The sequence below is a fragment of the Podarcis cretensis genome (assembly GCF_951804945.1).
Source record: "Podarcis cretensis genome assembly, chromosome: 8".
Lineage (NCBI taxonomy): Eukaryota > Metazoa > Chordata > Lepidosauria > Squamata > Lacertidae > Podarcis > Podarcis cretensis.
This window is the reverse complement of record NC_137177.1, coordinates 42,579,254-42,593,129: the sequence shown is the minus strand read 5'-3', so window position 1 is coordinate 42,593,129 and position 13,876 is coordinate 42,579,254. Positions and strand designations below refer to the sequence as shown.

The 13,876-nt window shown below is 42.3% G+C and overlaps 1 protein-coding gene across 3 annotated transcripts in view; it reads right to left on the bottom strand.

Moving 5' to 3' along the window:
• The window catches only part of ESRP2 (epithelial splicing regulatory protein 2), a 62,394-nt gene that overhangs the window by 31,246 nt on the left and 17,272 nt on the right, over positions 1-13,876 (bottom strand). For all 3 annotated transcript variants that reach the window (XM_079988281.1, XM_079988282.1, XM_079988280.1), the window contains exons 4-5: positions 2,144-2,257; positions 830-944 (exon numbers count right to left, since the gene is read on the bottom strand). In XM_079988281.1, the coding sequence (XP_079844407.1) occupies positions 830-944; positions 2,144-2,257 (229 nt within the window). The remainder of the gene's footprint in view (positions 1-829; positions 945-2,143; positions 2,258-13,876) is intronic.

Here is a 13,876-nt window from a genome sequence, read left to right as displayed (position 1 = left end):
CAAGGACACACAATTATGGCAGTGAATACACCATAGGCTGATTAATATTGATTCTGTTTGTCAGACAGCAGGCTGCCATTATGAAGAGTTCTATCAGAAAAATGATGATCCGACCGCAATTGATACATGCACAAGTGCATAGTAAGAAACATCAGCAGCATATATGGCTATGGTCTCCATGAAGTAAAGGCTACACACAATTACTAGTGCTTTTCCCCCAGGGGGTACTCAAGGGTACACAGTACCACCACCTCTCTTTTTTTGGTTGAAATGTGTGGCACTTACTGTAACAACTTCATGGTAAGTACCGACACCTATTTTTCTAGAAAAAAGCACTAGACGTGATATCTTCAGCTACATGGGTTGTTGTTATTTCACTACACTGATAGAGCAGGGATTGAACTACAGCTCCAGATATCACGGCAATGATCAAAGATCTTGGACTACAGATCCCATCCATGCTAGGGTGAATGCTATGTTTTCTAGAACAGGGATGGCCCACACCTGCATTCTGCAGGGCAGATTATTCCCGGGACAGTGGTCTAGGGACCTGAAGTGTATTATGCCACATAAACTACCCCAACTCTACAGTACCACTGGTGCAACCTAGCAAGAAAAGGGTAGATGGGTCACATGTGCTGAGTCACAGCTAGGGCATTACAGGCAAACCCTAAAGAGAGTGTGGCATTGTGGTGTAAGCTCAGCTTCCCTTTTCCTTAAAAGTGGGGAGAAGAAATCACCCCATTGGATTAAAAGTTGGTTGGGCCACTGGGACCTGTATCAACACATAGAGCCAATCCAGCTTTAGAAGGAGCAAGAGAAAGGATACATTCTGCCATAGACTGGATAGTTTGGTCTTTCACGGGGGCCACATTAGGGTAGCAGTCATGAAACTCTTTGCGCAGATCATAAAATGAATAAAAGCAGTCAGACAGTAGGAGATTCTGTGATGGAGAAAAACAACAACACATATAGAGCATTAGAAAGCCTTACTCATATCCTACATGGATGCAGGTCTTTAGTTTTCTCCAACAGTAGAAGACTAACACAAAGGCATTATTATAACTATAATTATTATTGTTACAAAAACTCATGCAGATCTAAATAGATGCAGATCCTTAGCTTTCTCCAACTAAGGTCAAATCCACACTATATATTTCAGGCACACTGCTTCGCCCAAAGAATCCTGAGAACTGTAGTTTGCCCCTCACAGAGCTACCGTTCCCAGCACCCTTATACTACTGGAGGAAGCCATGGCAGTGGAGGAGAGAGGAACTTAGGCACTCTCTGTTCATACTTAGTGACAGCTTTAGGATGGTACAGTAGTACCTTGGTTTAAGAACTTAATTCATTCTGGAGGTCCGTTCTTAACCTGAAACTGTTCTTAACCTGAGGTACCACTTTAGCTAATGGGGCCTCCCGCTGCCGCCGTGCGATTTCTGTTCTCATCCTGAAGCAAAGTTCTTAACCCAAGGTACTATTTCTGGGTTAGCGGAGTCTGCAACCTGAAGCGTATGTAACATGAGGTACCGCTATATAACAAACTGGTTTTTTCTGATGATAATGAGCCTTGCCTCCCCCTGTAGCATTCTGAACTCCCCGCTTCCCTGTTCTTCTCCAGCAAGGAAGAGATTGGAAGCTTTTGTTTCTAATTTTGTTATCCACACTTTAGTGCTATGTCAAAGCCCCGTACTGTGGTTTATCTTAACCAAAACAAGCCAGCTTCAATAAATCAGTTTGAAATTGACTTGTTTCCAACCAACAGTAGCTGGGATTAACAAGTTTAGGGTTTTGGAAATGTAAATTGTGGTAAATAAAATCTCTTTCAGCCATGCTAGATAGTGGGGGAGGGGGGGAGTGTGTGAGCCCAGCGGAAGGCAGGTCCCATTCCCATCATAATAACATCCAAACCTAGTCAATGTGAAACTTCTGTGTCTCTTACAAGTTGCAAAAGCATTTTGTCTCAGGCAGCAAGATGATTTGGGTCAGTGCTGTGCATCTCTCACAAGTTCCACTCACATTTGGAGACTATACAATCTGCCATGGTGATGGCGAAGGGGTTGTACTTTTCAGACCTACTCTGACCACCACTGGCTGCATTCATGTTTTCCAGGCTAGTGCTAGGATCCTGCTAGCCACGTACCTTTTTTGAGGCCTCTGGATGAAGGACCTGTCGAATGAGGAGCTGGCCATCTGTGCAGAATGTGTAAGTGTTTCTTCCCAGAGCCTTTAGATCACTGGATACAAGTTGGCTGAACTAGAAAAAGCAAACAGTTGTATTCAGAATTGCAAGTTTCCAACTCAGTCCCTCTTCTCGCCATTTAAAATACTAGTCACCAAATGAGCGAGTTTGAAACATGACCCAATGGAATGCTTCTGCAAAAATGTCTGAAAGGCCCAGCCCATTCTGGGAAATGCAGTCGGGAGAGGCTTGGGAAATATGAGGGTTCCCAGAGAGGAGATTGTGGCTGCTATGGTCTTTCCCTGGTCCTCCTCCTCCAATGCTGCTCTGAGTCAAGCCATGGTTTGGCTTAGCTTATCCTCCCAATTTGGTCCATGGTTTGAGGATTAGGGGAGGAACACAGCACATGTGATCAATTCTCTGGGAAGCTGCATGTTTGTGTTAAGCCATGATTTGGTCCAGTGTGATGTGCAAACCAGGCACTGAGTGCCTGGATGAAAGGTAACTCAGACTTCTTTAAAAAATAATAATACAATAAATATAAAGTAAAATGAGGATCAGAGCAGAACAATCCAGTCAAACTGGGAGCAGGAAAGTTTTGATTTCACATATTATTCTATCCCTGATTAAACACATGCACCAATTTGGCAATAGCTCCGTAATTATGTGCATCTGCCATTCAAGGGTGCCAACCACAGCTGAGGCCAGATTGGAATCAGGGGCTTCCCAGTTGCTGATCTCTTTAAAACAACAAAGGATTGTCACTCCTTCCTGCAATAATATGTTTTGCAGCTATCAGACAGTGCTAATAAGCCCCAGCACAACCAGAAACCCACCAGTCTCAAGAAGTCTGCAAAGAAACAAAGAAACACAACAGCCCTTTACCATCAGAAACAGTATTTTCCACCTGTTCTCCCTCCCTTCAAGGTTCACTCATAGAGCCCAATGATGCAAAACAGTATGCACCGAAAAAAAGCGTTTCCGGGGCTTGTGCCAGTTTCAAAACTAAAACCCAAGACACACTTCTATTCTTTATTCTCATTAACATGAAATTTCAGAAGTCTGCACATTTTGGAGTTCAGAGGCCTCCCTTGTTAAAGAGCGTGGAGTTCAGCAGCCTCAGAGAAACTGTCTTGATGCCAACATTTAAACAAATGCATTCGGAGCTCGGACACCCCTCCCCCCCCGAGTCTGTTTTGTAGGAGTGTTGCTGTGCCCAAGGTGTGTTTGATTACAGGAATTACAGCAAAAGCAAGGTTTTGACTCAGTCAGATCCATTGTCCAAAGCACCAGATCTGAAGTCTCTTGCAGGTGACTCAGGTTAGAGGGAATCCAAACACAGTATGTATCTGAACACATTTGGTAAACAGTAACAATTAGATTAGATTAGATAAATTTATTGTCATTGTCCGTATATACACAGTATACACAACAACGAAAATCAAACACCCAAGACCGGATTCACATACACATTTGCACGTATCTCCAACACTCTCATCCTATTCAGACATAATCTATTAAAACATACATAATCCAGAATATAACACAACCTATTAGAAGCATAGCATAACCTAAAACCTATCTCATTCCTTACTACTCACTGCTTGCTATTTCTTACAACTGGCCCTGAGATCATTGTTTAGTGCAATCAGAGCTCTTGGATAGAAACTATTCAGAAGGCGTGTGGTTCGTGTTTTCATTGTCCTATATCTTCTGCCCGAAGGCAACAGTTCAAAGAGGTTGTGAGCAGGATGAGTGGGATCTCTCAGGATATTGTGTGACTTCTTCAAGCTGCGAGACGTGAAGATCTCATTCAGGGTTGGTAGTTGGAGCCCAATAACATTCTGGGCAATTTTAATTATTCTCTGTAAGGCTTTTTTATCCATTCCAGAGCTGCTCCCATACCACGATAATATACTATAGGTTAAGACACTCTCAATGGTACTATGATAATAAGACAGAAGTAGGTGCTGAGATAGATTCAATCCTCTGAGCATTCTCAGGAAATACAACCTCCCCTGCACCTTCCTCACAACCATATTAATATTTGCAGTCCATGAGAGGTCCTCAGAGATGCAAGTGCCCAGGTATTTAAAACTACCAACCCTCTCCACCTCCTCGCCATTTATGTGCAATGGTAAAAATACACTTTTCTTTCGCCTAAAATCAATTATGAGTTCTTTGGTTTTTTTGGTGTTAAGCATAAGATTATTTTCTTTACACCATTGAATTAACCCCTGTACTTCTTTCCTATAAGCAGCCTCATCATTCTCACTAATGAGCCCCACCACTGTTGTATCATCCGCAAATTTGATGATTGTGTTGGACTTATACAGTGGGGTGCAGTCAAATGTGTACAGGGAATAGAGGAAGGTTCATTAGCATCTCAATAATAGGGGACTGAGGTCAATACATGAATATATTTGTTCAAAACAGAGTGATCCAGAGCAGAGGCTTTCTATGGGGAGATAGAATCTTCCCCGCATGTCTTGAAAACCCGTAGCCCGGGACTTCCGGTCGGCGCCAGCGCTTAATGGCGGTCCGAGCCTCGAGCTCCGAGGCAGGACTGCTCCGTTAGTTCGGGTCTCACCCGCTACGGCAAGCGGGGGACCCCTAAAATCACAGGCGCGGAGCCTGTGAACAAAGGAGATTCGGTGGGCACCCTTTGCGCCCCCCGGTACTGTGAGGGAGCCTTTTTAAAGGCTTCTGAGCGGCATCGGGGTAAGCGCGGTGCTGAGAGTCGTCACCCAGCTAGCGGAGTGAAGCCGCGTCGCCATGAGCGGAGAGCGCCGATTCCTTCCTGCAATTGGAATTTGACCACAACACCCGTGAGTAAGATTGGAAAAGCAACGGGACTTTTAAAAAATAAATTTGGCTGAAAACGGGAAAGGCAAAAATTAAGGAAGTCTGCCTCCCCGGAACTGCAGAAGGAATAAAGCAACGAAAATCAAGCTGCACTTAAAGGGAACCTTTTTAATTTTTTTAAGCTGTCAAACTGACATCGGACTTAAAATCTCCCCCCAGACTGGCAGGAGAAGGGGGGAAGGGATTGGAATGTTGTTAATCTGCTGGAAAATTAATGGAAATTAAGACCTTCCATTGCCAAATCCCCTGGGGTCGGGCTACCCAAACAAGACACCTGGGACGTGGACTGTCAAACTTTGAGAAGCGGGGACTTGTTTGCAAAAAAGTTATCGGACCTTAGATGTACTTTGCTGCATTTTGGCCACATAGAAAAATAGAGACTTTATAATTTGGACATTCGAAACTTTTGGCTACTGTTATACTCCCTTGCTTCTTTGTTTTTTTCCATCTTTGCCATTTGGATACAATTGAATGCTCCCTCTAGAGGGCTCTATCTGAAACTGTTGCACTTGAAAAAGTAACAGTGGGATTTTCCACTTGGGAATCAACTCTGTGAAAACGACCTTGAGGATATGAGTGCCCCTACAGAAGAGATAGTAACAAGGCAGAAGGCAAAACAATCTCACAAGAAAAGGGCCTCTATATCAGGAACTGCAGCTGTGCAGGAAAAAACACCAGCTTCTATGGATCCTATGACTCAGGCTCTACTTAAAATAAATCAATCCCTGGAAGCATTGACAAAACTTTCGACAGAGAATTCTAAAAAATTAACAGAGTTGACAACAAGGTTGGATGTGAATACGGCTAGTGTCGCATCGAACACAGATTCTATAAATAGATTAATTCAGGAAAATTCAGAAACACGAAAGATTGCAGAAAGTGCAAAAATAACAGCTGAAGAGACAAGGGAAAAATTTGGGCCTATTATTAAAAAAGTGAATGAGCATGATGCAGCCCTCTCCTTACTGGAACTTCAACGTAAAGAGAAGAATTTAAAATTTAGATTGGTGCCTGAAGTGGAAGGGGACAACCTTGTGAAATTTCTCACAGAGAACATCATAACTTTTTGGCGGGAGGAATGGGAGGAAGATGAGGAACTTGAGATAATATCAGCCTTTCGACTGGGTAGAAGGCAGGACAAAAAACCAAGGGACTGCCTAATTACATTGAGATCAAAAGAAGAAAGAGATAGAATATTGAATTTGCATTACCAAAAGGCACTGGTGATTCAAAATTGTCAGATACAGATTTTTAAGGACATTCCTAAATACATTTTAGAGGTGAGAACATATTACAAGAGTTTAGTAGACCTGCTGAAGAAAAATACTATACCATTCAGATGGGAATTTCCACAAGGATTGTCCTTTAACTTCAATGGAAGGAAGATTAAAATAAAAACAATTCAGGACAAAGAACTATTTCTAGAGAAGTATCTGGAGGATTTGCAGAAAGGAACTGTGGAGGAGAGGGAACCACCCGATATAGCAAATTTGTCATTTGGACTTTCATTACCACCATCGGAGGAAGAGCAGAAGCTTGGAGCAGTTGGAGGAACAGCTACCTAAATACAAAATGTCTCTGCAACTCCTTAGTTGGAACTGTAATGGTTTGAACCTTCCTCGGAAAAGAAGACAGGTTTTTCACATTTTGAAGAAAGAACAATTAGACATAATATGTTTGCAAGAAACCCATATTGCCAGGATACACAGGAAATTATTAATAAATAAGAGACTCGGTCAAGAATTCATTTCATCAGATAAAGTAAAGAAAAGAGGTGTGGTGATTTATGCAAAGGAAAAGTTGGTTCCAAAATTGATATTTAAAGATGAACAAGGAAGATACCTGGCAATTGAAATACAAATTCAAGGAGAAAAGATATTAATTGTGGGAGTTTATGCCCCAAATGAAGGGAAGGCTGAATTCTTTAGGAAGTTGCATGAGACATTAGTTGACTTTTTAGATTATAAAATCCTAATGATGGGAGATATGAATGGAGTTGTCTCAACAAACATGGATAAAGCACAGAGACAAGTGATCTCGAAAGAAGGGAGACTACCAAGGATCTTTTTTGAAATGACTGAAACAATGGACTTGATTGACATTTGGAGAACAAAGAATCCTTTAGAGAGAGAGGGAACTTTCTTCTCAGAAGCAAAAATGACATGGACAAGAATAGACCAAATTTGGATTTCTAGCAGTCTGGCGTCAAGAACAAAAAAAGTAGAAATCTGCCCAAAAACGTGCTCCGACCACAACGCGGTTAAGATGGAGATGAAACTAACAACTACTGGTTCCTTTAGATGGAGAATGAATGACACCCTATTTAAGGACGAAGAGATCCACAAGAAGGCCCTTAAAACATTAAAAGATTATTTTGAGATCAACAGGAAAACAGATGTGGAAAAAAGAATAATTTGGGACGCAAGCAAAGCCGTGATGCGAGGTTTCCTAATTCAACAAAATTCTATTAAGAGGAAGCAACAAAATGAAAAGAAGGAAAAAATTTTAGAAAAAATAAAAGAAGGAGAGAAGAAGTTGAGGTCCAAACCAAAGTCTCATGAGATTTTGAGAGAAATAAAGTTTCATCAGATGCAATATATGGAATTCATGAACCAACAAATAGAATGGAAGATAAAGCAAATGAGACAAAAAACTTTTGAATCAGCGGATAAATGTGGGAAACTTCTGTCATGGCAATTGAAAAAAAGGCAGAAAATGAATACGGTAACAAGTTTAGAAATGGATGGAAAGATTATCCACAAACCCAACGAGATCAACAATTGTTTTCAAAGCTTTTTTAAGAAATTGTATGCACAAGGGCCAACCAACGAGCAAGAAATAGAAGAATTCATCAGAAAATACGGTTTACCAAAAATCTCAGAACAAAGTAAAAGGATCTTAAACGAGGAAATAACAGAACAAGAAATAGAGGGTACCATTCAAAATATGAAACTGGGAAAATCACCAGGACCAGATGACCTGACGGCCAAATATTACAAAATGCTGAAAGAATGGCTGATACAACCATTGAAGGAAGTTTGCAATGAAATTTTGAAGGGGAAAAAGGCACCTGAATCGTGGAAAGAGGCTTTCATCTCACTTATACCGAAAACAGAGACTGAGAAGAACCAAGTTAAAAACTACCGCCCTATATCTTTACTCAATGTGGATTACAAAATTTTTGCAGACATTTTGGCAAAAAGATTGAAAAGAGTGTTGGTAGAAGAGATTCATAAGGACCAAACAGGCTTTCTCCCAGGTAGACATATGTCAGACAATGTGAGGAACATTATAGACATTTTGGAGCTGCTGGACGTTGACATTAATAGGAAAGCAGTTTTGATTTTTGTGGATGCGGAGAAAGCCTTTGACAACATTTGTTGGACTTTTATGAAAAAGAATCTCCAAGGGATGGGGGTAGGTCAAGGTTTTGAAAACGGTATAGGTGCAATATATTCTCAACAAAAAGCCAAATTAATTGTAAATAACGTGGTAACAGAAGAAATACCTATAGAAAAAGGTACACGACAAGGTTGCCCAATATCCCCTTTACTTTTTATATCAGTCCTGGAGGTTTTGTTAAACATGATCAGAAAGGACCAGTTGGTTAAAGGAGTTCAGGTCGGAGTTAGACATTATAAATTAAGAGCATTTGCAGATGATCTAGTATTGACCTTGCAACAGCCAGACACTAGTACTAAAAGAGTTTTAGAATTAATTGAAATATTTGGTCGAGTAGCAGGTTTTAAATTGAACAGACAAAAAACGAAAGTGTTGGAAAAAAATTTAACAATGGAAGAAAGAGAGAGTTTTCAGAATGAAACAGGCTTGGAAATAACAAAAAGGGTAAAATACCTAGGGGTAAACTTAACATCTAAGAATGTGAATTTATTTAAGGATAATTATGAAAAATGTTGGTCAGAAGTTAAAAAGGATCTGGAAATTTGGTCAAGGCTGAAACTTTCCTTGTTAGGCCGAATCGCTACTATTAAGATGAATGTATTGCCTAGAATGCTGTTTTTATTCCAGACGCTGCAGATTGTGGACAAGATGGATTGTTTCAAGAAGTGGCAGAAAGATATATCAAAATTTGTCTGGCAGGGCAAAAAGCCCAGAATTAAATTTAAGATTTTAACTGATGCAAAGGATAGAGGGGGGTTTGCCCTGCCGGACTTAAGACTCTACTATGAATCAGCAGCTTTCTGCTGGTTGAAACACTGGCTACTTCTTGAGAATACTGACATTTTAGATCTGGAAGGGTATGACAATAGCTTTGGTTGGCATGCATATTTATGGTACGACAAGGTAAAGGTGTACAAAAGTTTTAAAAACCATATTGTAAGGAAAGCATTGTATAATGTTTGGATTAGATACAAAGATCTGTTGGAAAGCAAAACCCCTAGGTGGGTGTCACCAATGGAAGCTAGGGAAGTAAAAAAGCTTAATATGGATTCTAAATGGCCAAAATATCATGAGATTATAGAATACGATGGTGAAAGGGTGAAACTTCAGAGTTATGAGAAACTAAAACCTAAGGTTCGAGATTGGTTGCATTACTACCAGATAAATGAGACGTTTAAACAGGACAGGAAAATAGGATTTCAGAAAGAGAAGTCAAAATTAGAAACAGAATTGTTGGAACCCAATACTAAGAATTTATCAAGAATGTATAACTTGCTGTTAAAATGGAATACACAGGATGAAACGGTGAAATCAGCTATGATTAAATGGGCACAAGACATAGGTCATGATATTATGTTTGCTGACTGGGAACAGTTATGGACCACCGGTATCAAATTTACTGCATGTAATGCTTTAAAAGAAAATATTATGAAAATGATCTACCGGTGGTACATGACCCCAGTCAAGCTTGCAAAAATTTATCATTTGCCTAATAATAAGTGTTGGAAATGTAATGAGACTGAAGGCACTTTCTACCACCTTTGGTGGACCTGCCCAAAGGTTAAAGCTTTCTGGGAAATGATCTATAATGAAATTAAGAAGGTCCTTAAGTGGACTTTTCCTAAGAAACCAGAGGCTTTCCTCTTGGGTATGGTGGGCCAAGTGGTGTTAAGGAAGGATAGGACATTCTTTATGTATGCCACTACAGCAGCAAGAATTCTACTGGCAAAGTATTGGAAGACGCAAGAACTACCTACTCTGGAAGAATGGCAAACAAAGGTGATTGACTTTATGGGACTGGCTGAGATGACGGGCAGAATCCGGGACCAGGGGAAAGAGACAGTGGAAGAGGACTGGAAGAATTTCAAGATATATCTTAAAAATAACTGTAAAATTGAGGAATGTTAAGATGTCAGGGGGTAAGAAGTAAAGAATTGCAGCAGTAAACAAAAAAAACTTAAGAAATATTTATGAAAAAGAACTAAGACAATGGACTTAAGGGTTGCTAAAGAATTTTAAACAAGGATGCAGGGATAGGGAGGTATGGGGAAGTCAGAGAAAAAAGGTTATGAACCGATGATTATGAAGTTATACTGTGTTACATTGTTCTTTATTTTATGTGTGGAAAATTAATAAAAATCATTATAAAAAAAAAAAAGAAAACCCGTAGCCCGCCATTCCACTCAAGCAGCCCTCAAGGTAAAAACTCAGGTTGCTTACATTGTTGTTTAATATATGGTTGCTTTGCGCTGCAACCTGAAAATTGCCCTGATTACTGATGTCTTGGGGAGATTAACATGCAGTTCAGTTCCTTCTCCACTGGCCTCTGCCAATATCTAGAGGGCTGATCTCCACCCAGACAGGTTGGGAGCTATCACCAGTGGCGGCAACAGAAAGCTCTGAAACAGAGCATTTTGGAGTGGGATGTCAGACATTGTGGATCAGTGGGATCCAGAGTCTTATGGGGTAGTACATGTGACTAATCCTAGTTTTATTCTCACAACAACTCTTTGAGGGAGGTTAGGCTGAGAGATCCTGACTGGCCCACCATCACCCAGCAGGCTTGACAGCAGAGTGAAGATTTGAACCTGTACAACACATGGGCACTTGGCATCAAGTCTGATTGATGGTTCCTTTAGCTCAGTGGTTTAGAGTGTGGTACTGATAACACCATGGTTGCAGGTTTGATCGCCATATGGGAAAGCAGCATATTCCTGCATTGCAGGGGCTTGGACTAGATGTGTCAGTGTGTCTTCCAACTTTACAATTCTATGATTCAAGAGTCATATTCTACTAAGCCCAGTCCTCGCTGGATTGACTGTCGGCAACACTTGGGGGTCTCAGAAGTCTTTCCCAGCCCCCCCTCTCTCTGCATGCCAGAGTCTGAACCTGGGATTTCTGCATCATAATCGACAATGATATTGCTATCCTGGCTCATAAACAGAACCAATAATAAAGTTGCAGTGCTAAGCATGAATCATGAAGTAACAAGAGAAAAATTATTGTAAAGGGCTTTGTTTTAAAAGTTTAGCTGCCCCCGCCAGCTCCTATAATACATTTTACCTACAAGTGAATATTTGGGCCAAGAAGGGGAAAACTGATTGAGCAGCAGATTTAGAAACTGGTTGGACAGGATTCTGGCTATTTATCTGGCAGCAGAGAGAAAAGTGGCTCAGCAAGTTTAGTCAGTTGCATGTTGGCCAAATGCCAGCATCTGTCTGCTCTCTTTTCCTCAAGACAACTCCAAGCTTGACAGCATATAACCCCTACTCCCTTTGTGCGACCACAACCTGCTTTACATTACCGTAAGTGAGATGGTTGGTTGGTTTGGCTCAGTATTGTCTGCCCTGATTGGAAGTGTCTCTCCTGAGTTTCACAGGCAGGGGACATTCTCAGCTAGTCCAGCACTCTAACCACTAGGCTACACTGGTTTCTCAACACTCTCTTGGCTCAACACTCCTATTTCTAGCTATAGTAGCAACCTCCAGGGGCAGTGTAACACAGCCATAACTCTGGCTTGACACTCCATTAATGTGTTAGCACAAACCATGGTTTCAAACCTGCTTCAGAACTATGGCCCTCAGCTAGCTGGGCATAATTCATAGATTATCAATTCAGGCATCATGCTTTAGCATCCCTTATAAAATGGAGAGCACAGTATCTGAATGGAGTCTTTGATCACATCCATAAAGGGGGTAAAGGGAGTAAAGGGCCCCCAGAGCCCCCAGGGGACTGGCTCTCCTGGTGACCTGTTTACTGAACATTCATCCTGTTTATAAGTCTTCCCATTAATCTCTCATTCAGGAGTGGCAGCTTAGCCCTGCGACTGTGGGTGCCATGCAGTGTGCATGGCCAAAATTTGTGGGTGCCTGGCCTCTTCATGGGGAAATGTGTGGGTGCTTGGGCCCCCAGAGGACTGGCATCTATGCTCTCATTGATCCCACACTTTTCAGTGCATTTCTTTCCTAGCTGCAAAAAAAATGTTTACCTCAGTGCCTTCTGAGTGTTACACCAACCCTGAGAGGTAAAGGTAAAGGGACCCCTGACCATTAGGTCTCATCTTGCTTTATTGGCCGAGGGTGCCGGCGTCCAGCTTCCGGGTCATGTGGCCAGCATGACTAAGCTGCTTCTGGTGAACCAGAGCAGCGCACGGAAACGTCGTTTACCTTCCCGCCAGAGGGGTACCTATTTACCTACTTGCACTTTGACGTGCTTTCGAACTGCTAGGTTGGCAGGAGCAGGGACCAAATAAGGGGAGCTCACCCCATTGCGGGGATTCGAACCACCGAACTTCTGATCGGCAAGTCCTAGGCTCTGTGGTTTAACCCACAGCACCACCTGCGTCCCATCTGTACCAGGCCTTTAAAGCACATGGTTTCTTCCAAAGAATCCTGGAAACAGTAGTTTGTTAAGGCCGCAGAGAACTGTAGCTCTGTAAAGAGTTAACTACAATCCCCCAGGTTTCAGGATGAAGGGTGGGGAGCCAGGAGCTTCAAATGTATGGCATGGATGTTGTTTCATGGCACTGGTGCAAACTCCAGAGAATCCTGGGTGCATGGGCACCCACAAAATTCTCACTGTGGGTGCCCGGCCTCCGTCTGCTGCCCACGGCCTTAACTCTGCCACCATGGCGGCGACTGGGCTGAGGCCTCCGCCTCTGGCCCTCTGTTGGACTCTGCTGTGGATGTGCACCCATGCTCTGCCACCCCCGTTGTGGCAGCACAGAAGCGGTGCTAGAGAGCAGCGGCAGTGTGCATGCTCAAAACGTGATGTTGTGGTGTCACACCACACACTGCTGGGCACACACAGGCTGGGGCCCAAATCATTGCCTTTGTTTCATGGCCTCCCTCTTAAAAATCTAACAGCTTGTTTCCTGCTAAATCTGGTGTTGCTGCAGTCTCCAATTTGGCCTCACCAAGAGCAAGCTCGTGCCCACGAAATACTGCTGAAGAGAGATGAGTTTTTTGGATTACAAACGCACCTGCAGGCATAATAAAAGCAAAGAAACTTTCTGAAACAGAAAGCCCCCCCCCCACCTGCCAGTGGGGTTTTGCTTTTCATTCGTCTGTTAACTGTTATTCCACATGACTGAAAATGGGATCACTGTGACCTTGTGCTAAAAAGCTGCCACACGCAACAAATGCAATCCATCAAGCTGTAGCTAATTTCTTTCTGCTTCTGGCAATACACACACACACACACACACACACACACACACAAGCTATGGTGGCTGGACGCTAGATCTCTTGCCCATGTAAAACATTCATGATCTCAAAGCCCAAGTTTGCACCTCCCAAAGCTGGGGTGCAGAAAAACCCGCATGCAAATCCAGTGGTGGCTGGTACCCATTGAGCCTGATAGGGCAGGGAGGCAAATGATGGGCAGAGCCAAAGAAATCCTAGATCTGATGAGTCCTACAAAGGCAGC